This window comes from Leguminivora glycinivorella, chromosome 3 (genome assembly GCF_023078275.1).
Source record: "Leguminivora glycinivorella isolate SPB_JAAS2020 chromosome 3, LegGlyc_1.1, whole genome shotgun sequence".
Classification (NCBI taxonomy): domain Eukaryota; kingdom Metazoa; phylum Arthropoda; class Insecta; order Lepidoptera; family Tortricidae; genus Leguminivora; species Leguminivora glycinivorella.
Window position 1 is genome coordinate 11,925,154 of NC_062973.1, and position 24,745 is coordinate 11,949,898.

Here is a 24,745-nt window from a genome sequence, read left to right on the forward strand (position 1 = left end):
ACTGAATAGACTGTGTGCTAGGAACGCGCCTCTTTCATATATTTGATCGCTAGTGTCCGAGGTGTGGTAACGTAGTGGCACAATGACAGGAACCAGTAATTGAAACTTTAGTTTTTATTTAAGAAAATAAAAACATTCAGTCGAATTGAGAACCTCCTCCTTTTTTGAAGTCGGTTAAAAATAGGTAGTATTTCTTACTCCCTCTAATTTATTGGATAAAAGATAGATGTATCGATTACTGGTTCTTGTTGGGTATCATTACATCGCATCAGGCAGGCAAACATATCGGAATAGGTGCACAAGAATAGATGACGGTGTGTATTTTTAAAAGGTAAGTAGGATACACTGAGTCGCGAAATTACATGTCCTCTTTATAAATAAATTACGTTCTGTGTGTTATGGAAAGAGATCACATAAATTTTTAAATTCATGAAAATCAAAAATATGTCAATAATTCAAACAACTTGCTAGCTGAAAAAAATTATATTTTATGAGAAATTATAATTTACAATATTTCATACAGGCATCCGTCTTCAGTCGTAAACTTAAGCTAAAACTCTCACAATCTCACGCAAAAGGTAAAGCAACGTTAGACTATAATATAGTTTTAGCAATATTTGTGTAGTCTTCGCCCAACCGTAAAATCAAATAGGTATAACCGCACCCGCGCGCGGGCGCGGTCAGCACGCGGCGCGGCACTAGGGGCCTCTTAAAATATAACTAATCACCAATACAATAAGGTTCATTGTGCTTTGTTTCCTTTTAAACGCTACACTGTAATTAAGACATTACGAAGGTCGGGCGTCCCTGGGACGTCCATTATCGCATATAAAACATCAGTCTCTAGTGGAACACGCGGACGCCCCGCGCCCTAGCGCCGGCAGTGTGACCGCGCCCTAACGGCGGCGCGAGCGGACCCGCTATGTACAGGGCTTACACAGAGATTGCACATCAGTGGTTAACATCGATAAGAAAGTTCCAATATTGTGCGCTAAGTTTCAATTTCACATAATCTTTGAGCATATCAGACAGCTGTATCTCAATTAAAGCTTTGCTATTGACAAAGTCTGACGTGTGCGTTCGATCAGACGGACCTCTAACGGCGCGATAGAAATAAAGACGTAACAACAAATAAGTTAATACAATAAAATCATATATCTCCATAATAGAAACTATGTTTCTTACTATAAACAAGTAAGTCACTAAATAATAACACGAAGCGACACACTAAATCGATAACATAAATCTCTGAACATGGTAAACAAGTTAAACGTACGATACCTACCTTGTGCTTCACAACATGCCAATAGCAAAACCTGGCACGGAACTGTCAGCTCAATTCACTCAGCACATTTAGACCCAAATGTACAATATATTACATCCATGTGGTAAAAGCGTTCGTGCAAAAAACATCGGTATCGGTTTTTACAAGTCACATTTTCGCTTTATTGAAATCCCTTGGGTTTCTAGTAAAAAAAGTTATATCAAATGCATCAAAAATGTCCTTAAACACCTAACGTAGTTATCTCCCTATGTTCGACATACGGCTAGCCGACTGGCATATCTCGTACACGGATGTCGGGAAGAAACCAAATACACCAGACCACTGCGTACACAAACAAGCCTACAGTTGACGTGAGACAACTTGCGTCAATTCGTGTACAAAACACCATATTTAAATATAAACAGCTTAAATAATAACATATATTCAAGTAACAAAATTCAAATGTACAAAAGTAACGTAATATTTCTTTAAATACAATAAATTTATAAATCTTTCAAGCTAACAGAACAAAGGGTAATGATTTTATAATTATTATGTGTAAACCGAATTGGATCAGAGGAGTCGATCGTGCGGACGGACGCCGCTCGCTGTCTAAGGGAAGACTGAACTATTCTTGTGCGCATCCTCCCAAGGCCAGACATTTTGTGCTTTGTAAATTGAGAACCTATAAATAAAGTCCGGCCTTAGGCCTCGTCTATACAAACGTATTTACAAGCCTTTATACGTTTACCTTGAGATGCTGAAATCATTGGATTTCATAACCCTCCCATAAGGAATACAGATGCAGCAATCGCAGTAACCAAGGTTTACGTATATTAAGCTTAAAAAATACGTGTGTCATCCGAGGAGGTAAGATGAAGGAATGCCGGCGCGTCCGTCCGCATCCGGCCGGCTCCGCTCCGGAGCGAGTAACTCTACGAGACATTTCGTAACTAAAATAAATACGTAATAGTAACACGGAAGCGACCCGATCGATACATTAGTAGGAAGTCCTGTCGAGCCCGTGAGGATGATACAAAACACGCGTAAGTTCATTGGACTAGTTTGTTCAAATCCATCCGTCTGGACATAATAAATGTATTCTAATGTAGAAAGATATTATGGCAACAAACTTTACAAAAATCCTAAAACAATGACTAAAAGCAGCTCATGGTTAGCCCGAGACTCGCCACGACTTTTAAAATGCACAATTTAATATTCACCGATACAGACACATACATAAATTGTGAATAACTTCATCATAAAAAATCATGTCAAAAAACCTGACGCGTCTCGCGCGGTCCGATCTCCGCCGGTAAAATGACTCGGAGGTTAAATGACTTAAATCTATCCTTACTTTCTCATTAAACATTTTAAGATGAATAAGTTCGTCCATCCGATCTCAGTTCACATGCCGTGTGGATGTTCAGTTACGTGTTATACACAATCACAGGTGTGTCGCCGGCCTTACACGAGGTTGTACTCCTTCAGGTTGGACTGCAGGATGGTGTCCTTCACCGCCGCGAACACGAACCGGATGTTCTCGGTGTCTGCAACACAATACACACTACTCAAAACAGGAAAATACTACATTTATATTGTCTCTTATTGAGAAATAAATGCAGAATAATATTGGAAAGTAATTCTGTCTGTCTGTTACCTCTTCACGCATAAAACCGGTGAACTATCTTTATACAAATGACCTGTCAAAGCGTCCTTATGGCAAGCTACAACGTGCAGCTTTTACACACATCGTAAGCTCAGGCTTATGTTGAATAAACTACGTGAAAATATGTTTCGTATGAGTAAATTCAATTCAATATATTGGCTCACTTGAAAAGGAATCGAAAATGGCCGTCAATAACTTTAATATTATGGCACCAGTGACAGCTCACTACACTCCGTCATCAACGGCTAAATCCATTTCTTTTCCTATACTCTATACACACTTGAACAAATGACTAGTACAAAATTGGAACTGTTATTTATGCAAAGGCAATGCAAACGGGCACCAATCAGATGGTGAGATGCTGCGACGAGGGCGACTGCTGGCGGCACGCACCGCGCGACACACATGGCGCATGACCGCACGCGGTGGAGATATACGGCACATATGGTCGCGGTCCTCAGCAATGCAACTGTGTTCTCTTATGCAACTGTGTTCTCTTATGATGAGTTTTCTTCTTTACTCTTGCCATTTTTAAAGAAGCACATATCGATAAGAGTTCTCACCTGTCGCACAAGTGAAATGTGAATAGATGATTTTCTCCGCATCCGGGTTGAGGTCCACGAACATCCGCAGTATGAACTCGCGCGCCGTGATGGCGTCGCGCTGCGGACCTGAACACACAACACATAGTTTTAGCGATACGAGTAATACAAAATACTACAGACCAAGCTAAGTTGACAACAATTTTGCTACGGGAAACTTTGCACGTTAACGTCATAATTTCATACATATTTAGGCCCTTATTCATAAAAAAAGTTACTGAACTATTAGTAAAGTGTTTTGTCCCTTTCTGACGTGTTGACTTATGTACTTGTGAGAAAGGGACCAAACATTATTTAACTAATCAGTTCAGGTGGCGTAGCTGAATGGCATTCCTGCGACGCGAAACGAAAACGAAACGCGAATACGCACGAGCGATAAAGATAGCGTGAGCGTTTGTGCCATTCGGCTAAGTAACATTTTTATGAATAACGGGTTTTATGCTCAACATAATACTTGCGCAGTCTGTCGTGGCTATAACGCCGTCTCTGCTAACAACACTACATTACTATCGCATTGAAAAAGGCGGCATAATACTTTTTCTCCATAACGGACGGAAATTTTGACCCAACTGGTTGAAAAATTAATTGCAAAGTACGCAGCGTAGTCAATGGACGGACAGAAATCAAGTTAAAAACATTGCAATGGTCGATCAATTTCGTGACAACAATCTTGCATACAAATGAAGATTGGGGGACTATAAATTATATCAACAAAATATCCCACAACTGACATCCAACGGGTCTAAAGAAAACTGCATTATCCTATCGCCTTATTTATGTCACAATATAAATAAAATCATGTCCTAGCTTCCAAGTGAGACTCTGCAACAGTTTGTGCTAAAATTACCTTTACAAGTTTACAGCACCTACCTAATATGACAAAAATTAGCTTAACACACGATACTAGCACCTACTACACAAAATCATGTGACGTACTTTACAGCTATCGAAATATAATAGTAGAGAATATAGGTAATAATGAAATAAAAATCATGAAATTATATAATTATGTTTTGCAAACGAAAATAAGGATATTTACCGCATACCAAAGAAGTGTCTTTGGAAAATTAATGCAAAAACATTTTTATTTATTTTGACTTTGACTATAAAGCTTATTATATTTCGATTATAACAATCTAGCAAATATTTTACAAATAATTTCAACCTGTCAGGGTATGTTTTCCTTCTGAGACTTTTATGGAACCATGGACTTGGTGGCGATTCTTGATTGAGACCTGGGTATTTGTTGGTATATTTTGTTAATACATCTATGATATCACGATATATCATTTTCTATTCGGTAAAGAAAAAACATCGTGAGAAAACTTTAATACCAATAGGGCCTACTTCTATTTTCAGAAGGCAGTTGCTTACGTAAGAATCAGTGATTGCACCAAATCTTTGGGATTAGGCCCCATGAACTGCGGGAAAAAGCCGGCATTGTCTTTTTTTTAACCCTCGACGCAAGAAACGACGGGGTGATATAAGTTCGACGTGTCTGTCTGTGGCATCGTAGCTCCCGAATGGATGAACCGATTTAGATTTAGTTTGTTTGAAAGCTGAATTAATCGGGGTGTTCTCAGCCATGTTTCATGAAAATTGGTTCACTATGTCGGAGGTTTTTTCAAAATTTTAATGTTGTGGTTAGGTTATTTACTTTTTTTTTGCGGCATAACGCAAGGAACAGGTTTTTTTTTTCACAAAGAAATCTACATACCGTCATATTCAGGGAAGTAGTCGACAAGATGCGAATACATGATTTTCTCCTCGAGCAAGTCCTTCTTGTTGAGGAAGAGGATGACCGAAGAATGCTGGAACCAGGGGTACGTGATGATGGTCTTAAACAACGCCTTTGACTCTTCCATTCGGTTCTGGAAACGTGGAAATAGATACATCAGTTAAGGTGAATTTGACCTAGAAGAATAAAATATAGGTAAAGCCTGACCTGATAATATATGACTATTTTCAAGAGGGCGCCGTTATTCTGATGTACGCGGTGACAGTTCAGTATAGTATGAAGGAAATAGTTCTAATGAAATTACGCAATATTTCTGGTCATGATTTAAGTTTATAGTAAATTTTCTTTCTTTCAGCGTTGGAGGTTTGAAAATCTGTCACTTTTGCAGAGACTTGTCGTATCCCATATCTTTTAACTTGAGAATGAATATCAGAGCAGACCCAAAGTAAAACAGCCCAGTAGGCAACAGAAGAAAAACCTAAAATTTGTCTGAAAGACTTCGATTTACACAACCATTACAATATTCAGTACAATCTAAGTACCTATCAAAAATTGTCGTAGTTCTAAAAATTCACTGATAAACGTTAAATACGCGGCTGATCGTTCAATCCTGATCTTGAAATTTCTAGGTATGTCATGAAACGTAAAAATCTTTGTACCGTTCCATGAGTTGACGAACAGTTAGCCTTATTTTTGGAATGTTTGTCCTTCGGGCATTTGAATTAATTTAAATAACCTATCCAGCCTGTCTATTGCTTTAATGTGACTCATGATCAATTTACAATCGGCCGCCGATAGGTACAAAGGATGAAGAAACATTTTATAAACTTACCTCATTTTCAGATTCGAATAAAATTTGATCATATTCACTAAGAGCTACTAAGAATATGATGGAGGTGACGTTTTCAAAACAGTGGATCCACTTCCTTCTCTCGGATCTTTGGCCCCCGACGTCTACCATTCTGTTGGGAAAATATGCATGTTTTAGTTTAATAATACACGATATTTCTGTCACTACCTAATATAAATGTCTATTTACACGCAAGTACTCATATACACATGTAAACAGACCATAAGAGAAAAGTCAACGGCAGTAAGACGCTAAATGTAAGTATAAGACATATTATATTAATTATAGGGTCAACACACTTAGTGACGGTGCCCTATCAAGCTGAATTTGCACGTTTATGCAAACAGTTCGTTGGCAGTACAACTGAGGTCTAATATTGTAAAATTATGAATATGTATGCACGCATACTAGGTAGCCTTAGAGTTAAAATGCAATACACTTTTTTAGGTAAGCTAATAAGTATGCATAATCATAAATAGTAAATAAATGTTAAGTGTGAATACTACAATTATACAACCCACACACCATTGACCAAGCTGTTAAAACAGGAAGTAAGCAAAAACCAGATTAAATTAAAATTAGACGGGATTTAAACTCGCAATTTTTCAAACTATTATTAATTTACATATAACAAGAATATGTATACGAATTTACATAAACTTATCGAAGACCACGTAAATATTCGTTACCACAAAATAGTACATTACGATACAAGTGCGTAAAAAAGGAAGTTTGTAACGAGTGGCGATAAATTAAAACACGACCGAAGGGAGTGTTTTAAATCGACACGAGTTACGAATTTCCTTTTCGCACGTGTATCGTACGACGTTTTTCAGTACAGATGAGACTCCGAAGTTTTGACCTGGCATATAATGAACCACTTCTCGAACTAGTGCGTAAAAAAACGACCATCTGTACTGAAAAATATGTATTTGTATTCTAGAAGCTTGTGAAATACTGCGAATTGTTAAATATTAGAAGTTGAAAAGTGTTACAATACAATAAAAGACAAAACAAATCATGCGCACACAGAAAGGACAATATATTCATTCTTCTAACCATCTTTACCTCGGCATCGACGGCGGTAAAGGATACAACTACTACTTACAGGAATGGAATTCGTAGCACATTATACCACGGAATATTAAACATCTTTAGGATTTCAGGAACAAATAGCTTAGCAGTTAGTCTCGCAGGGGCTGGACTAGCAGGGTCTTCCGCAGGGTCACTCCAACTTCACGCAGAGACATACCTAAATATGATGCCATCAAGATCAAACGGATACTCAAGGATACCAGTAGTGGGCTGACGCGCGCGCAGAATGTCCTGCTCCGTGGGCAGGTAGTCCGCCGCGTCGATTCTGGCCAGATCGCTTAAATAACTGAAATACATCATGCACAACTAAACAAAGCACCTATAAATACGCATGCAGACTTGCAGACATACACCGATTCTTAAACTAGACACCAAAATAGAAGCAAGACTGAAGTTCGCAGACATAAAGCGACGCATGCCCCGCAAAGTACAAATGTTACCTAAATCGTATCTCCTCCAAGTCAAAGGGGTATTCTATAATGCCCGTCGTGGGCACTCTCACGCGGAGGATGTCTTGTTCGGTTGGTAAGTAATTGGGTGCCGCCACGCGGTCTATCTCCTGCAAGTAGCTATAGAAAAAAATATTCCTCAGTCTCTGGCTTCCAAATAACAAATACGGCGGCTGGGCTAAGCGGCTTAATATTTAAACAAATTACAGTACTTTATGACCCATACGAAGTTTTAGTTTTAAAACTTGCTGATGAGTTGTAATTAAAAGCCAATGTTGTATGGCCGGTCTCGACGTTCTTATGCCGCTGGTTGCTGGACTATAAAGACAAGTGTCTGAATCGAGTGTTTACGATTGGCGTGTAAACTAAACTGTAAACCGTTTTATTTCAGCAGTAACAATCAACTGTAACGCGCTCAATCTACTGAAGGATTTAATTTCAGAGATTGTATCGAAAGTTTGCCAATAAAGGCGTAGCATTATTAATTTGAATATACGGCAACGTCCTATAATGTTTAAGTCCCCAGAGGAACAAATGGTTAAGTAAATGGCTGCTATCCACTCAGCTTATTAAATTTAATAATATTACTTTATGACAATAGACAAATTACATGATAATAAAATCATGTATAGATTGATAATGGTGAAGTAATAGTTTCTGAAGTAAAACAATCTGAATGATGTAATGTTTTGATAGCTACGTTACCTTTAACAGTCGGTATTACTAGGCGATTGAACACATATATATTATCATCAACATTCCACTCAGTCAAGATAGATTTATTGGGAAAACGACTTATTCTATGGACATTGCGTTTGCTTTAGGAGTGTAGATGTTGTATCAGTATAATTTTATTGAAATAGAAGATAAATCACACTCAAATATATTTGAGGAGATAAATAGAAATATTTTTTTATGTAAAACAGCAAATTATTATTATAAATATTTTATAACCGACTCAATAATTCCGAATTTATTTACAAGTCCAATAACTATTTTAGAATTATTATTTTTAGCGAATATTTTTGTTTTTTTCGTCCTGGTAGATAAAATGAGATTCCAACACCAATCTTCGCCGATTTCTGAACTCGTAATGGGCAACTCAACTTTTTAACTAACATAAATCTATCCAAGGCTTTCGTGGTTTTTTAAAGTTTCCGTTTATAGTGTGAAAACATTCAAGACCCGAACTGTTATGCGTTTTTACACTCGAGAAATGTTGAGTCACACAACATACATTTAACTGTCAGTCCAAAAGTTGATTTGCCCTTACAGATCATGTCATTCACGAAGTCGCGTGCCTTGTTCGTATTGTCACGTCATTATAGATAAGTAGATATGACAAATGCGCGCGGCGTTGTGAGTGACATGATGTACAATGGAATTCATAAATATGTGTACAGTTTTTCACCTTATTGCAATGTACACATATTTATGAACTCGACTGTACATATAGGTACACATATATACATATGTAATGTGCTTACTATTTGGCAGAGTCAGTGAGCTGGTACTCCCGCCTGCGGTCATAGCACTCCTGAATGCCGTTGTCGGCCCACAGCCCCTTGATCGCCTCCACGTACGGACTCTCGAACGTGGTCACGCTCTCGAAGTCGATTGATGATATCAAATCCGCCTTTTCCTGGAAATCATTTGTAATGAGTTAAATATAGACATTCGTCATGATCGATTTGTTGCATGTGAGCTGTTTCTTTCAGAAATGAGGTGGCAGTTTTATCTGTCTCCTGACGAATGCTGAATATAGGTCAACGATTAGGAACTCGTTAACGCACTAATAGGTACAAATATTATCATACTCAGACACACCCACCTTACCAGTCGGTAAGGACGCCAAATTAAAAATTCCTATGGGAAGTAGGCTTTTCGAGCCAATATGTATTCTATAACGTCTTTTTAAACTAAATAAAAAAGCGGACATGACGGGGTATGTTTAAAATATGTTACCAATTTTATTAAAATGAAGCAAAGAACAGATGCTTAGTACAAGGATTATTCGTGCCTAGGTAGAGGTAATATCCCGTCCCGTCCCGCTCATGATGACAGTGATCATTAAAGAAGTCATTCTAACAACATAAGGTTCATTATTCCGAAAACGTCATACAAATGACGCCCAACTGTCTAATCTCTGGTTATCAATGACAATTTAAATATCAATATTATTATGCAAGTGCGATAGATTATTAATACAAAAAGTTCATTTTCACCACACCAACTGTCAAAGGCACTTTGCTATTCGCAAACAGATAGCAAAATTGCTGATAGCAGTCTTTCAAGGCAACTAAAGAGTCCCGAATAGTTTTTGGAACTGAGTTCAGAGCATATCCTGCATACAACCAAACCAATAAATATTGCGTAATTGTTTGAAGATTAGGAAATACCTACATTTATGAGTGATGCCTATACATACACACATAGGAAAACATTCAGACTAATAATGAGATCCATCGCCGCTTCAAATGTTATATTTTTTATGCTATATAATTATTTATTTAAAATTATCTCTATTACCTAAGTGCATATTTCTATATTTATACATAAATAATTATGCGTGATGTGACACATTGCGGAAATGAATTTTATAATTCGAACTTTTCCCTGAATGTAGCTTCTATGCTACATTTTAGGGAAAAGGAAAGGAAAGTTGTAAGTGTAAATAATTTATTTATTTATTTATTTAATCTTTATTGCACAAAGAAAATACAATTGTACACAAGGCGGACTTAATGCTATAAGGCATTCTCTACCAGTCAACCTTCGGGCAAAACAGAGAAATTGTAGGCGGTGCAACATTAAATTATATTAAGAACAAAATAGTTAAGTTATTTGCACAATATTATTAAGCTAACCTATATGTAATATATAAAAGAATAATGTATGGAGTTCATATTTATAATTCAATCTGCCACAATTATAGGCAATATTAATAACTAGGCAATTTACTGACATTAATTTAAGTAGACAGATTCTAGCAGCTACGAGGATACGGAGCTAGCAGATACGATAAGAGGCATTATATCTAGCCGTGTTTTAATATAACAGCTATTACAGCTAACATTCGAGTGTGCAGACTGCCGAAATATCTATAGCTAATCTTATCAGCGACGTGATCTGAGCACAAGCACCTACTTCATTAGATCCAAGGGACGGATCATGCTCTCGTTTTAAAGACGAACTAGCTCGCCCCATGATGGAACGACTTTCGATTCAGAGGTCGCATACCAATGGCTGTTTCGGAATTTTTGTAAGAAATATAATTTGATTTCGCACGAAAATATTCTGAGGAACCGTGCATAAGTATGCACGTATGTTGAGGTCTGCAAAGCAATTTGAAGTTACATACTCCACATGTAAGTTCCAACCCACATTAGTAGATTTGCATCTATACTAAACCGAATCCAGACGTATTTCTTATCATACAATATATCTTTGTGAAAAATGTATGTTATTGTAGTGTGCGGCGCGTGGTCTACGCGACGTGCAACTCGTGCAATAAGCTAAACGGAAAGTGAGTTAAGTTGGTGACGCTGTGGTGTGGAATGGATATATTATGCGATGAAACCAGAAAATGTTTTTGGTTGCAAAGGACCTACAATGCCTCCAAACTCGTACGTTTTGTAAGTAATTTTCTATTGTGGCTTACGGGGATCGTAATGATAATAAAGATTAGGTATATGAGCACCAAACTAATAAATTTGCAGGTACTCCAAAAATATGTTGAAAATTTTGATGTAGGTAAAGTTAGAACGTTTTGTATAACTTAAATATTCAATTACATACAGTAGAAGTAAAAAAATATTCCGAAAAGTTTTACGTCAACATATTTTTGAATCTATAATAGTCTAATAACGATGACTTACTAAATTGGACGGAACACCGTATTGTATTTTGAGTAGATCCATGGCCCGGATCATACTCTGCATCGCCATGAAGATGTTCTGGTAGACGAGCTTGATGAAGCCCCGCTTGTCGTCGTCGCTGTAGCCGGAGCCGTGGATGATTCTCATCTGCTTGATGAATGTTGACTTCCCCGACTCGCCAGTGCCTGGTGAACGAAATTACTTTGTTAAATTGATTGTAGGTATTTACCCTCCTTATGCTGGAAGCAGTGCTCAATCAAGCGTGCGCTATGATCCATCGCTTCGATCAGCGTCACACTGAATGCATGTATACAAACAGCACGCGACCGACGGGTAGCGTACGTGCGACGTATAGCCACACACGCGTAGCAATGTGTCAGCGCTCCACGACATCCTCAACTTCATACATTTTTTCATACATTCAACCAACGTCAGTGCTGACTTGCGGTTTACAGCCTAAGAGCATCCCACACCTCTCCCGAGCGTCAGTCTATCCATGAATGATGGCTGAACGTCGACGCTCCAAGGACGCTGGTGTGCAGTAGCCCATAGGTTCGCAGTTATTGGATACGTGTGAAGCTGGTGGTGATGGTGGGGAAAATACGACCGACGTCAATGAATGACGATTTCATACTATTTGGCAGAACCTCGCACGGAGTGAATACATTACCTACATTTCAGTTTCGATGAAATTTTGAACCGTTTTTAACTGAAACTGAAATTTTAATTCAAAACAAAAACAACTTTTGTTCCTTGTAAAATTATTGTACGTATCTGTATCATATCATCGTGATTCGTATATTATTTTACCTTTTGAGCCTCAATTTTAAATTTATTAAACTGAAGAGAAATAGAACGGGACACGTTGTTTGGACATGTCCATGTAAATTAGCCTATTTACACTTGATTGTGATTTGTTTTGTTCCAAAAGTGAGAATATCAAGATAAATGCTTGGTTTACACTGTGGTCAAATTGCGGTTATATTTTGTGACATTATCTCATTTCGATACAGACTTCTCTATACGAAAAAAAAACCGCAAATTTAAAAGTAATTTCAAATAACATTAGAAAATATTAATTTGAAACCCGGACATGTTTTTCCTATAAGGTAAAATACCCCATAATGGACGGTGATGCCATTATGGACAAAAAAACACAAATCCTTAAAAATAAGTATCTAAAATAAGTTTCTAAAAACTGACGGCTATGTACCGTAAACTAGAGTTGTAGAGCTGTTTCATTTTGAAGTTTCAATTAATTCGGTTATTTCTGAAGGATTTGGAGACAAGATAAAATTCACCAGTTTACTGAAAAAAATATCAAGACGAATTCTTAGTAATGTTGCTAAGAGAGATGAGTTCATGTATAAAATAATAAAAAAATTACGCACGGTATAATCTTGAATGCGTTTTACTTACTGCATTAAGCATGAGATAAGGTATAAAACATACTAGTTTGTTGCTCCAAAGATATAAAGAAATGACGTTATTTTGCGAGTGTCCATTACTGGACCCGAAAAACTGCCTACCTCCTATGATGGACAAGGAACAATTTACAAAACCAAAATTTACAAGAAACAATCCTATGTTAAAATAACCCAAACTAATTGTATTTATGGTGTATAAAATTGACTAATTGCGTATCAGTAGGCTTTAAAAGTAAAATTTTAAACTTATTTCACTGTCCATAATGGGGGATCCATTACTGGAGAACTGCCGTCCATAATAATTGGAGAAAAAACACCTAGTTTTAATTTGTTAACTATGAAGAAACCAATAGGAGTATCTATTCTGCAATACGCTTGAAATGTAAAAGAAGGATAGGACATTCAAGATTTAACACGCTTGGCGGTAGAATTTTTACATTTATCAGTGAAATATCAAAAACAGGCGAACTTTTTTCTTAAACTGTCCATGATTGGGTCCGTCACCTTAAGTAAGTTTGTCACCCTGTAAAGTGATGAAAATGATGACTTCAGAGCCTTCCTTCCGCAAAATAGCAGACAGTCGTGTCGTGTAGATGTTCCAGCAAAACAGTACCAAAGGATAAATTCTTGCGCACTTACCGCTTTTAAGCAAAAATTGTATGCAATGAGGAAAAATGCTACGTCATGTAACCACTCTGCCTGTCTTGCTCTACCTAAGAAACGTGAACATTATAACGTTGCTGTAGGTCTAGGAAAGAATATTAGGTATTTGTTGTTGACATACCTACGTAGAAAATATACTAATCAATTATGGATCTATTTAAAAAAAGTCTCCGTTAAAAGGACCCAAGGGTCCACAAGTGAGCCCCAAAATATTGGGACAACTCTATTAGACATGCCAAAAACCTAAACCAAAATTGCAGATCTCAAAAATCTTATTTCTGTAATCCCTGTTTACATAGAGAAATAAGCAGATTTAAGAATAGTTAGGTACCAAAAACCTTTACATTGTAATATTAAGGTAAAATATAAAAAAAAAAAATATATAACCCATTTTGTGCCCTGCCGGGTGCAAAAGTCCCCATTACACTAGCGGCGTTACCCCGCTGTATGGCGATGGAGACTTGTTGGACAAGCCATTATTAAGAACAGGGGTAAATTTCAGAAGGCAGATTGTTTTAGAGTGTTATTTCGTCTGCTACTATTGATTATAACTGTACCTATGAGTGAGAATTTAAATAGTTCCAGACCCGACCCAGATGCTAAATGATTTATCTAAACACCTGTATCAGTATTGGGGTCAATGCCATGGAAAATTTTAGCCAGTCTGGTTTTTGATCGAAATGGACTTTTTATCTGTTTAGGTATGCACTTGAGTTTGACATGGCGCTTGCAGGAGCATTATGGTAGTTATATTGAATATTTTACAGGTTAGTAGACTCATATAGTAGATGGTAGTGACCCTGCCTAGACAGAGTAGAGGCACACCTCACCTCGGACACTGGCGATCAAATATATGAAAGAGGCGCGTTCCTAGTACATTCTAAGCTCGTGTAGGTGAACGCTTGGTACGCGTTTATTTGCTCTTCCTGCCCCTTTTGGGAATAAAGGCGTGAATTTATGAGCATAAGTTTTATGTTTTCGAATTATAATCACTATCAACTATATGTATATATCAACCTATAGTCACATCTCGGACAGTGGCGATCAAATATATGAAAGAGGCGCGTTCCTAGTACACATTCTAAGCTCGTGTAGGTGAACACGTACCATGCTTGTGTGAGTGAGATATGACAGGTCGACTGTTTGCGTTTTTCACAGGCGGTAACTGTGAGGTAACCGAGAGGGGGTGGGCGGCACTTTCAGCAGGGACCGGGAATAACCATAATGTACGATTTTATTTTCGAATCCTGGGAAGGGCATAATATTGCAGTATTAATCACTAATTTGTTCCTAAAAGCCTATCCAATACCCATAGCACAGTCAAAGAATTTAATTTCCTACCCATTTTGTACCATGTTACAGTAACAATCTACATGGAATTTGCTAGAGATCTCATACTTAATTGTCATGGTGACATAGTACATAAAGGGGCTAATAATAACTTCTACTCATTACATTACTGAAGTTATTTCAAGTTTGATTGTAATTTGTACAAAAAAGAAACAACCCTGATCAAATATTATGAATCATTTTAAATTCATTTAGTTCCTAATCACAGAACACCCCACTAGAAGCCTATTGCAAGCGATATTGTTCGAGACGCAAATCACCAATCCTTGCGGGGTGAGGCGGGAGCGCATGGTGCTGCCATTGGTCGTTTCAAATAATGGCGCGCCTTTACGATTAGCAGTAGGGATGGGAATGGGACATGTCTATTATAGACAATGGTACCGGTACCAGTACTGTGGTGAATATGTTTTGCAACAAATTATAATATTATAATTAAATTATAATAAGGCCTAGTTACCCTTCGGGTTGGAAGGTCAGATGGCAGTAGCTTTCATAAAACTAGTGCTTACGCCAAATCTTGGGATTCGTTTCCAAAGCGGACCCCAGGCTCCCATGAGTCGTGGCGAATGCCGATGCCGGGATAACGCAAGGAGGATGATGATTGTGATAGCACCTCAATAAAAATCATTCTAGTAACTAATAACTAAACTGTGCATTTTTACTTACGTTTACTATACTGGGGACGCTATTGCTATGTCTTGTATGGGAACCCTGCATTTTATGATTAAGCACTGAGACTTGGCACAGTTGTTCATTGGGTGGCCCTGAGTAGATAAAGATCGGGAGGCATCGAGAGCCCCCCTTAATTTAGGAGGGAGGAGGGGGGGAAGGCTGGCGCCTCCGCGCTTCCTTTGAAACCATATTTCTCTAAAACTATACAAAATAGGGCATGCAATATATCATTTTCGGATAAATGAAGGACGAGGAATTCATTTTTGCAACAAAAAAAATGTATTTTAGAACAAAAATACAAAATAAAATGGGAAAATCTGAAAACGAGATTTTTTTTTATACATATTATTGCACATTTTATGAAAACTGTAATGGTTTTTTCTAAATAAAAAATATTATTTAATAGCTACATTTATCTAGTTTTAGAAAATGTATAATTTGTTCTAGAAATATATTATAGGACGAGTGATAAAAAATAATTTACATCGCCCGATAGGGTGATTTGAATGCTCATTTCAATAAGTTTTGTCAATGATTTCAGGTATAATCACTATTTTTAACACACGAAAGCCGTAATCATTGTAGTTTATGGCTATTTTAGTGATTAATGTACTTAAAATAAAAAAAAAATACAACATTTTTAAAAAATATTAAAAATGTGATAATTTTTTTTAACATTATCCTATTTTGTTCTTTCTACACAATATATATCTAAAAGCAATAAATATCAATAAAAAGCCACATTTATACAGTTTATAAAAATATATAGTTTGTTATATAAATATATTACGCGAGATAAAAAATAATGAAAGTGACGTGGCAGGGCGATCTTGATGTACGGTACGGGTCAGCTTGTATGATTCGATGAGGTGAGGTAAAGGTACTCAAAGCTCTCAAAAAGTGTAGTTATTTAGAGTACTTCAAATTAAACAACATACTCCTATATAGTCTGAATTTAACTATTTATATTACATGAAATGATCGATTGATATGATAGGTCAGATATATACATCTGATCCTAATACATACATCTTGTGAAATAGTAGTTATCTATATGATTTGCATAATTTATGGATAATTCTTACTTGACATATTTATTATTCCAGATCTGCGTCCTGTACTTTGGTTAACGAGTGCCGAAAATAGTTATTAACCAAAAAAGACCGCCAAATTAACAGCATTTCACCGACAAAAGCTGCCTTGCACCATTTTTGTAAGGGTTATAGGTATATCAAGGTGTCCATGTATGGGGTCAACTAAACCCAATTCAAAATTTGCCATTATTTTTTACTTGTGGCTGGACGAAAGTCTCTAACAATTGGGATTTGGGAGCCTACTTGCCCGCAACGTTGCCTGTTGCTGCAGAAACATGCCTCGAAATTGTCGGATGCAGGTGTAATAAAAAACAGTGCCGCGTAAGGTGCAACCGTAAAAAAATACTTTTTAAATTAAATGTTCGGAGCTGATGTGCTTATGCAGTGGATGTTGTGATATATACATAATTAAATTCAGACTATTCATGTTGTTTTATTTGAATAACTCAAAATAGCTACACTTTTTGAGAGCCTTGAGTACTAGCCCCGATACACATGTTTTCGTCTAGTCAGACCATTTTTTGAGGTTCTCCTTTGTAAAAAGCAATGTCTTAGTTCAAAAATCATTAATGTTTAATGCTAATACGAATCTAGTTTATTTTTATGGCACTATTGCGCAATAACTAACTATCATTGATACTGAAAGGAAGAATATGACGATTTTTATTTTATCTTTTATGGATGGGTAAAACCGATTTGAGGGGGCCCAAAGGAACTAAATTCTGCTAGTAAACTAAAAAATCTTCAAGCCTATGCATGCAGAACTGCTTTAGGAGAGGAGAACGTGATTAAGACATTTTTTTTGCAATATAAGTCACATGCAATTTTATTTTACAATCAAAATAAACTATATTATAGGACTTTTACAATTTTCTGTACTGGGTCGTGATATACCTACATGTGTAAACGTTATTAGAATAAGTATATTTCTGTATTACTAGACGAACTCAGTGGAGTTAATGCTCAGAAGTTAATGCAGTGGCATAGCGGGTAGTACCTTTACCTCACCTCATCGAATAATGCAACTTAAGATGTACATTAAAATTTTCATTTTCATTATTATTTATCTCGCGTTTCGTAATATATTTATATAACAAACTATATATTTTTATAAACTGTATAAATGTGGCTTTTTATTGATATTTATTGCTTTTAGATATATATTGTGTAGAAAGAACAAAATAGGATAATGTTAAAAAAAAATATCACATTTTTAATATTTTTAAAAAAATTTGTATTTTTTTATATTTTAAGTACATTAATCACTAAAATAGCCATAAACTACAATGATTACGGCTTTTGTGTGTTAAAAATAGTGATTATACCTGAAATAATTGACAAAACTTATTGAAATGAGCATTCAAATCACCCTATCGGGCGATGTAAATTATTTTTTATCACTCGTCCTATAATATATTTCTAGAACAAATTATACATTTTCTAAAACTAGATAAATGTAGCTATTAAATAATATTTTTTATTTAGAAAAAACCATTACAGTTTTCATAAAATGTGCAATAATATGTATAAAAAAAAATCTCGTTTTCAGATTTTCCCATTTTATTTTGTATTTTTGTTCTAAAATACATTTTTTTTGTTCCAAAAATGAATTCCTCGTCCTTCATTTATCCGAAAATGATATATCGCATGCCCTATTTTGTATAGTTTTAGAGAAATATGGTTTCAAAGGAAGCGCGGCGGCGCCAGCCTTCCCCCCCTCTTCCCTCCTAAATTAAGGGGGGCTCTCAATGCCTCCCGATCTTTATCTACTCAGGGCCACCCAAGGAACAACCTGTGGCAAGTCTCAGTGCTTAATCATAAAATGCAGGGTGTTGTGCAATAGCGTCCCCAGTACTAAGTTAAATTACCAACTAAATATTCTAAACTAATCAATCAACTAAATAACACTACAGACTCTACAGATTCTAGATAATTATTCACAATTACAAATCTGCTTTCTTTTATATTTCATAAAATGGTAGCACATGGTACGAACGGTAGTACGAAGTTCCCGCAACAGACATAAACTAACATGGCCCCATCCCTAGTCGTTTACGTGAAAGGGATAGCATATCGCATTGTTAACTAGGCAAAAAGGGATGGACGCGCCTCGGCGCCGCTCAGTACAACCATATTGACCAGTATAAATGAACTCCGCGGATAATAAACAATATTCAACAAAATAATTAATTTGACTTAACTGTGGAATGTTATTCCATATTTTTTATATGTAGAAGTGTTAGAAGACTTGCCACACCACTTTATGCTGCAAGAGACCATTGTTTGCAACCAGATTTGATTATTTAAGATTTTTTCCCGAGCGGACACGAACACTGTTAGCGGGTCGTATACTTGGGCGCTACTGATCGGTGTCGCACGCGTTCAAACTTTTATAAACCTGATTTGTCGTATGCTTGGTGACCGCGAGTCGCCCTGTAAGGGCCGTCTTGTTGTATTGGTCTGTGTTCCTAATGCACATGAAGCATAACGGAAGGTCCCTTCTCTAATAGAAATGCGCAAATTGATATTCCATGAATACAAAGCTCAAAATACACTGAGAATACTCCTGAATAATTCAGCTTTCAGAATTCAAAAGCCACAGACGGACACACACACACACAGACAGACAGACAGAAACGTAAAATTTATAACACTGTTTTTTGCGTCGGGGGTTAAAAAAGAACTGAATTACAATAACAAGTGAAATAAATATGAATCCATTATCACTTGTAAATATGATAATGCGCCTTTTACTGTTCATTAATTAGTATTAGTAACCTAATGCAGAGGTGTGCCTCACAACAAATTATGGAATCATACAGGTCAAATTGGGCTGTGACGGGAAATTTAAAACTATCCACTATCTTAACCAAGAAAAGATTTGAAAATATAAGAAAAGATTTGAAAATATATGGTAATATGTCTTAGTTGTTATCATAAACACATATTCATTAAAAGCAAAGACATATACACCATGTTTTTTTTTGTTTTCCGTTAAATTTGACACATAGCTAGGTTCATTATCAGGAACCACCCTGTATATCAATTTTAGTTCAATTCGCAAGTTCAAGTTTTTCATCATTTTCATACATAATAAATGAATTTATTAGTGTGAGAGATCCTTAAGAATAATATTCAAGTTAGTGTCAAGTGATTGACGGCACATGTCAAAAAAAATAACATTAGGAATTGGTAAAGGCTGTCAAACACAATCATGTTCAGTAATCTTTATTTTTTTAATAACTCGATAACCATAATAATTGTATTTGATTACAGAACCTTCGGTTAAAGTTAACGGAATTCAATAAAAACAGGGTGTATAATTTCGCTCCACCCTATTACATAGGGTGGAGCGAAAAAACACTTTTCTGGAATTAGCAAACCTAATACTTATCAATCAATGCCCCTTAGTCTATGAAGCCTTTTTCAGTGCAAATTTTCAGCCTTTTAAATCAACATCTTCTATCTGCCTCGCTCGCTATTAGGTTTGAAATTTTGAAAATCTCATACAAACCGACCTCGAAAATTCAACTTTTAGATATGTTTTTGAGCAGTATTATGTTCAGTATACATTATTGATACATATTATTACAAGAAACTACCAAAAATTGCGAAAATAGCGTTAAAAATCGCCAATTTTCAGTATTTTAGCGGCTATTTTGGCAAATGTACTGAAACTAGACAAACTTTGGCGATTCTTGACGCTATTTTCGCAACTTTTTGTAGTTCCTCATAATGATATGTATCAATAACATATACTAAACATAATACTGTCGAAATTTTTTTTTTATCTGAAAGTTGAATTTTTAGGTTTGTATGAGATTTTCAAAATTTCAACCCTAATGCGGAGGCAGAAGATGTTGATTTAAAAGCTGAAAATTTGCACAAAGGCTTCATAGACTAAGGGGCATTGATTGATAACTATTAGGTTTGCTAATTCCAGAAAAGTGTTTTTTCGCTCCACCCTAGACTGTATAATAAGTATCATCAAAATGCACTTTTTACTGGTTAGACAATTTTTACTTGATATTGTCAAATCAACCAAATGTGTAGTGCCATCTAGTTGACTATACATTTTTCTTGATGGTTTTTAAGGTACCTACTTTTTTTCTTAGACTTTATCTGTCTTGGAGTTATACATACATGTGTTTAGCTAGAGGAATGTGAACCTATATCTGCTTATCTGTCTGTAGATAAATTGAGTCATATTACACAATGTGCAATCTGATCCTTCACAGGTAAGCAGCTTGCAAGATTGAACCTTCTGATAGTAAACTCGGACTGTCAATGCAAATACAGTTTTATGTAGAGTAAGCTGGTATGAGGTCTATAACCCATTTTATCTGCACGGGAAGCATGGTCGCGCGATAGACGATAAAATAACAGGCCGTCCCTATCGCACTATTTGTAAGTGCGATAGGGACGGCCTGATATTTTATCGTCTATCGCGCGACCATGCTTCCCGTGCTGGTCATAGCTCACAACCAAAACTAACTATTCAAACTTATTTTTTATCATGCAGACCATCTGCAAGCAATACTACATACTTTGATATATATAGGGTGTTACCAAATTATTTGTTGTTAATTAACCCTTTAACCGCCAGAGTCTGATATATAAGACATCACATATCCAGCTCATTCCGCCATAGTCTGATAAATAAGACAAAGATCTGATTTGGTTTTTACAGCCCATTTATAACTCCCATAACTATGCCAACCTTACTCTGCGTGGTACAATACCTGTCAGTGGCGACACGAGCACGCTCGATCAAAAATTTCTGGCGGTTAAAGGTTAACATGAAAACAATTAACTTTCACTAGAAATTAAAACAAAATTTTCACATTTCTAAAAATTCTAAATAACCATCCTCTATAATGTAATTGCCTGTCAGGATGTTAAACACTGTCTCTCATGTCAAATTAGCAGTGTCTAGAGAGATCTCATTAATTATTTTGTTGAGGTGTTTTAACATTTGTTTCCTAGTTTTCTCCAAAAAAAAACATAACATAACCTATGATGTTTCATACATAAATATACTTTAGGAGCGGAGTACTATCATGCTGTAAAAATATCCGTGACTAATTTGGGTTAATTTTTTATTCAATTTTAAAATAGGTATAACTCACTGATTGTAAAATATTTTTGAAGTGTTTGGTTACTAGCAGAGATTGCTTGAATATTTGTTAATTATTAGACATATTCATATTTTTTTATAACACTACAGCATGTATTGCATTAAATTATATTTTTATTTAAATTTCGTTTCTGCAAATATTTTTTACTGTTAAAATAGTTGCATTGCAATGCAGTAAAATGTATGCTCTTAAAGATGGCATATCTTCTTTCATTAAGCATATCTCAGTAAAAAAAATGTCTTTAAAATGAAATAAAATTTTACACAAAAACCTGCAGTCATGACCTAAATATGAACACATTATAGATACCAAAAAATAAAACAAATAGAATAGAATCTGATAAGATTATAGTAAGAAAAAGAGCAACACAGATAAACTATAATAGAATCTTTAAAAATATTTAGTCTGTGGTAAGGTTAGCTGCTGCTAAGTGCTTGCAGTATCTCTGTGATAAAAAGAATTGATAGGTAAAGGATGAAATAAAAAAATGACTAATATTTATGACCTAAAAATCAACAGGTGCTGTATCTGAGAACAACACTCAAATTGACTGAAAACATGTAGTTTAGAAATTGGCAAAGTGCCACACATTACTATCAAAGCATTCTTGTTTAATTAGAATCAAATCATGGTTAAATGCCTAATATTATAATGGAATTATTCATCAATACGCAAACTATGTAGGTATGTATGCTTAAAGGGAAGAATAGCTTATCAGTTAGCAACCATTATCATTTCCCTCTACTTTCATTTGTCAGGTCACTGTCAAGGTATACACTAGCTAGTTATAGTATAACAAAAATATCACTTACCAAGCAGCAGAAGTTTGAGTTCTCTTCTGGCATCACGTTTGTCCTTTCGGAGTACCCGTTCTATTTCTTGGTTGATTCTTTTCTGTTCTTTGGCTTCTTCTGACATGCAGCAGTCCATGTTTCCTCAGGGCGGAGGGCCGCAGACCTTCCTCACGCGCGGAGCCCTGTCCTTTCGGCAGGCCTTTCAACCAAGGCACACCACTCCTAGAAAATACATATTTCACATTGACACCTCGCGACTTGAGCAAACGTTACGAATCCTCACGATATCACGTACCGACAGCACGACGCGCGAACAACCATCCGAACGCGAAACAATTCAATACTAAAACCGACAATCCGGTCACTGGGTGTGGTGACTTATGATCGGTCATATACATATACGCTGCTGTCAACTGCCGACATAAACACTTTGAAATTCGTTTATATACGAGCGTGGAGTCTTAGGAAGCGCTTGTATATCCTTGTTTTTATATCTAATTTCAAGAAACCCTTGACTATTCCCCCACACGTGTGTATTAATAAGATTAAAACTGAGCAAATAGCGGATTGATGATACCTAGGTAATCTACTGATAACTAGAACGGCCTATGTCTAGGTTACGATGTGATTTGCCACTGCATAATAGACGCCGAAAGGAACCTCATAGGTACACATTCTTACTTGTTACGTACCCGAATGTTTATCCATAGGGCACGATCAAATGTTCCACTTCAATTTATTGCACTAACCACGATTAATCACTCAAGTCATACAACGTCCGCCTCTCTCAATATGGCGCTGGGCGATTTTTGGCGATGTTCTGCGCGTGCGTTGTACGAGTAATATTAAAATAAAAAAATGTGAGCCGAAATTCAATCAAGCTAAGAAAAAAAATATAATTGAAAAAAAAGTGTCCGATAGCAGATTTTTTTCCCCACCCGATTATGAAAATCAGATATAATTTTCATTCTCATCAAAATAATTGACAGCTAAGATGCATAATGTTGCTGGCTTTTGCATAGCAATAAATCGTAATGTTTCAATAAATTTAAATTGACTATGTTTTATTCTTACTGTTTTAAATAATTCATAAAATATTTAAAATAATGTACTCTTTCGAGAATTCAAATCTTTTCTTTTTTATCATCACATAAAATAAAAATAATTTACTCTACGGAGACACTGTCAAACCAAAATATATAAAATAATAATAAAATTGTCTATGGTTACGTACACTTAATTTCAAGCAAAAAAAATCGTCGTTGGTAGGCGGCACTTTTCTTTTTCTTTATTATAACGCCATCTAGGGTTTAATAGCCAAACTATTATACCAGCTAAAAATCTAGTAGACTACTTATGATTCCATTTCCGCTATTAACCACGAGATGGCGACTAAATAAACTAAATAATAACTTCAATAGATACCTACTAGATGGCGTAAAAGCCAAAATTATAATTACAGTGAAGTCTAATCTATCTGTCTCGGACGCAATAATGTGTCATCCCACAGGAATTTTGCAATAAGATATTATGTCAACTCAAAAAGTTGACGATTACAGTTGACATTTTATTGCAAAATTAATGTGGAGTAACATCACATTGTTGCGTATCAGCCCATTATTTATCTCTTTTTAACCTCCGACGCAAAAACGAAGGGATTTAATCGGTAGTTCTTTAGAATGCTAAAAAAATGTACAATTAATGCAATTTCGATGAATTAATAATTAGGAAACAATCTACGTTAGTTAATTGCTTTGTTTATTCGGTAATCACACTGAACTATTCGGCCGAATAAAAAGATGCCGAATATGCTGAACACCGAATATGCCCATCTCTATCAGTTATGTGTATAGGCCTATATACAAATTGATGATCTTCAAGTACATTATAAGGCTACTTTGACCCTTTTTTAAAGTATATCTTATATTATTAATTACTGTCTAATTAACCGAAAAAAAAAATTACTATATTATATTTTATTATGACTTAGAAAACCGCAAAAAAACATTTTTAAAGTATACTTTCACTTAATCAGGCAAAAACAACATTAGCCATGTTAATA

At 35.9% G+C, this 24,745-nt stretch overlaps 1 protein-coding gene across 2 annotated transcripts; it reads right to left on the reverse strand.

The window, feature by feature from the left end:
• Positions 1-468: 468 nt before the first annotated feature.
• Positions 469-23,656, reverse strand: LOC125242749 (guanine nucleotide-binding protein G(q) subunit alpha). 2 transcript variants are annotated; one of them, XM_048151677.1, is made up of 9 exons: positions 23,376-23,656; positions 22,702-22,905; positions 11,546-11,730; positions 9,155-9,309; positions 7,659-7,787; positions 6,106-6,235; positions 5,253-5,406; positions 3,497-3,604; positions 469-2,814 (listed from the first exon to the last, which is right to left on the reverse strand). In XM_048151677.1, exons 2-9 carry the CDS (start codon positions 22,817-22,819, stop codon positions 2,732-2,734), a joined length of 1,062 nt encoding a protein of 353 aa, XP_048007634.1. In that variant the 5' UTR covers positions 22,820-22,905; positions 23,376-23,656; the 3' UTR covers positions 469-2,731. The 2 variants fall into 2 exon arrangements, with proteins under 2 accessions (XP_048007634.1, XP_048007635.1); XM_048151678.1 differs by lacking the exon at positions 23,376-23,656 and adding an exon at positions 22,979-23,184.
• Positions 23,657-24,745: the final 1,089 nt, after the last annotated feature.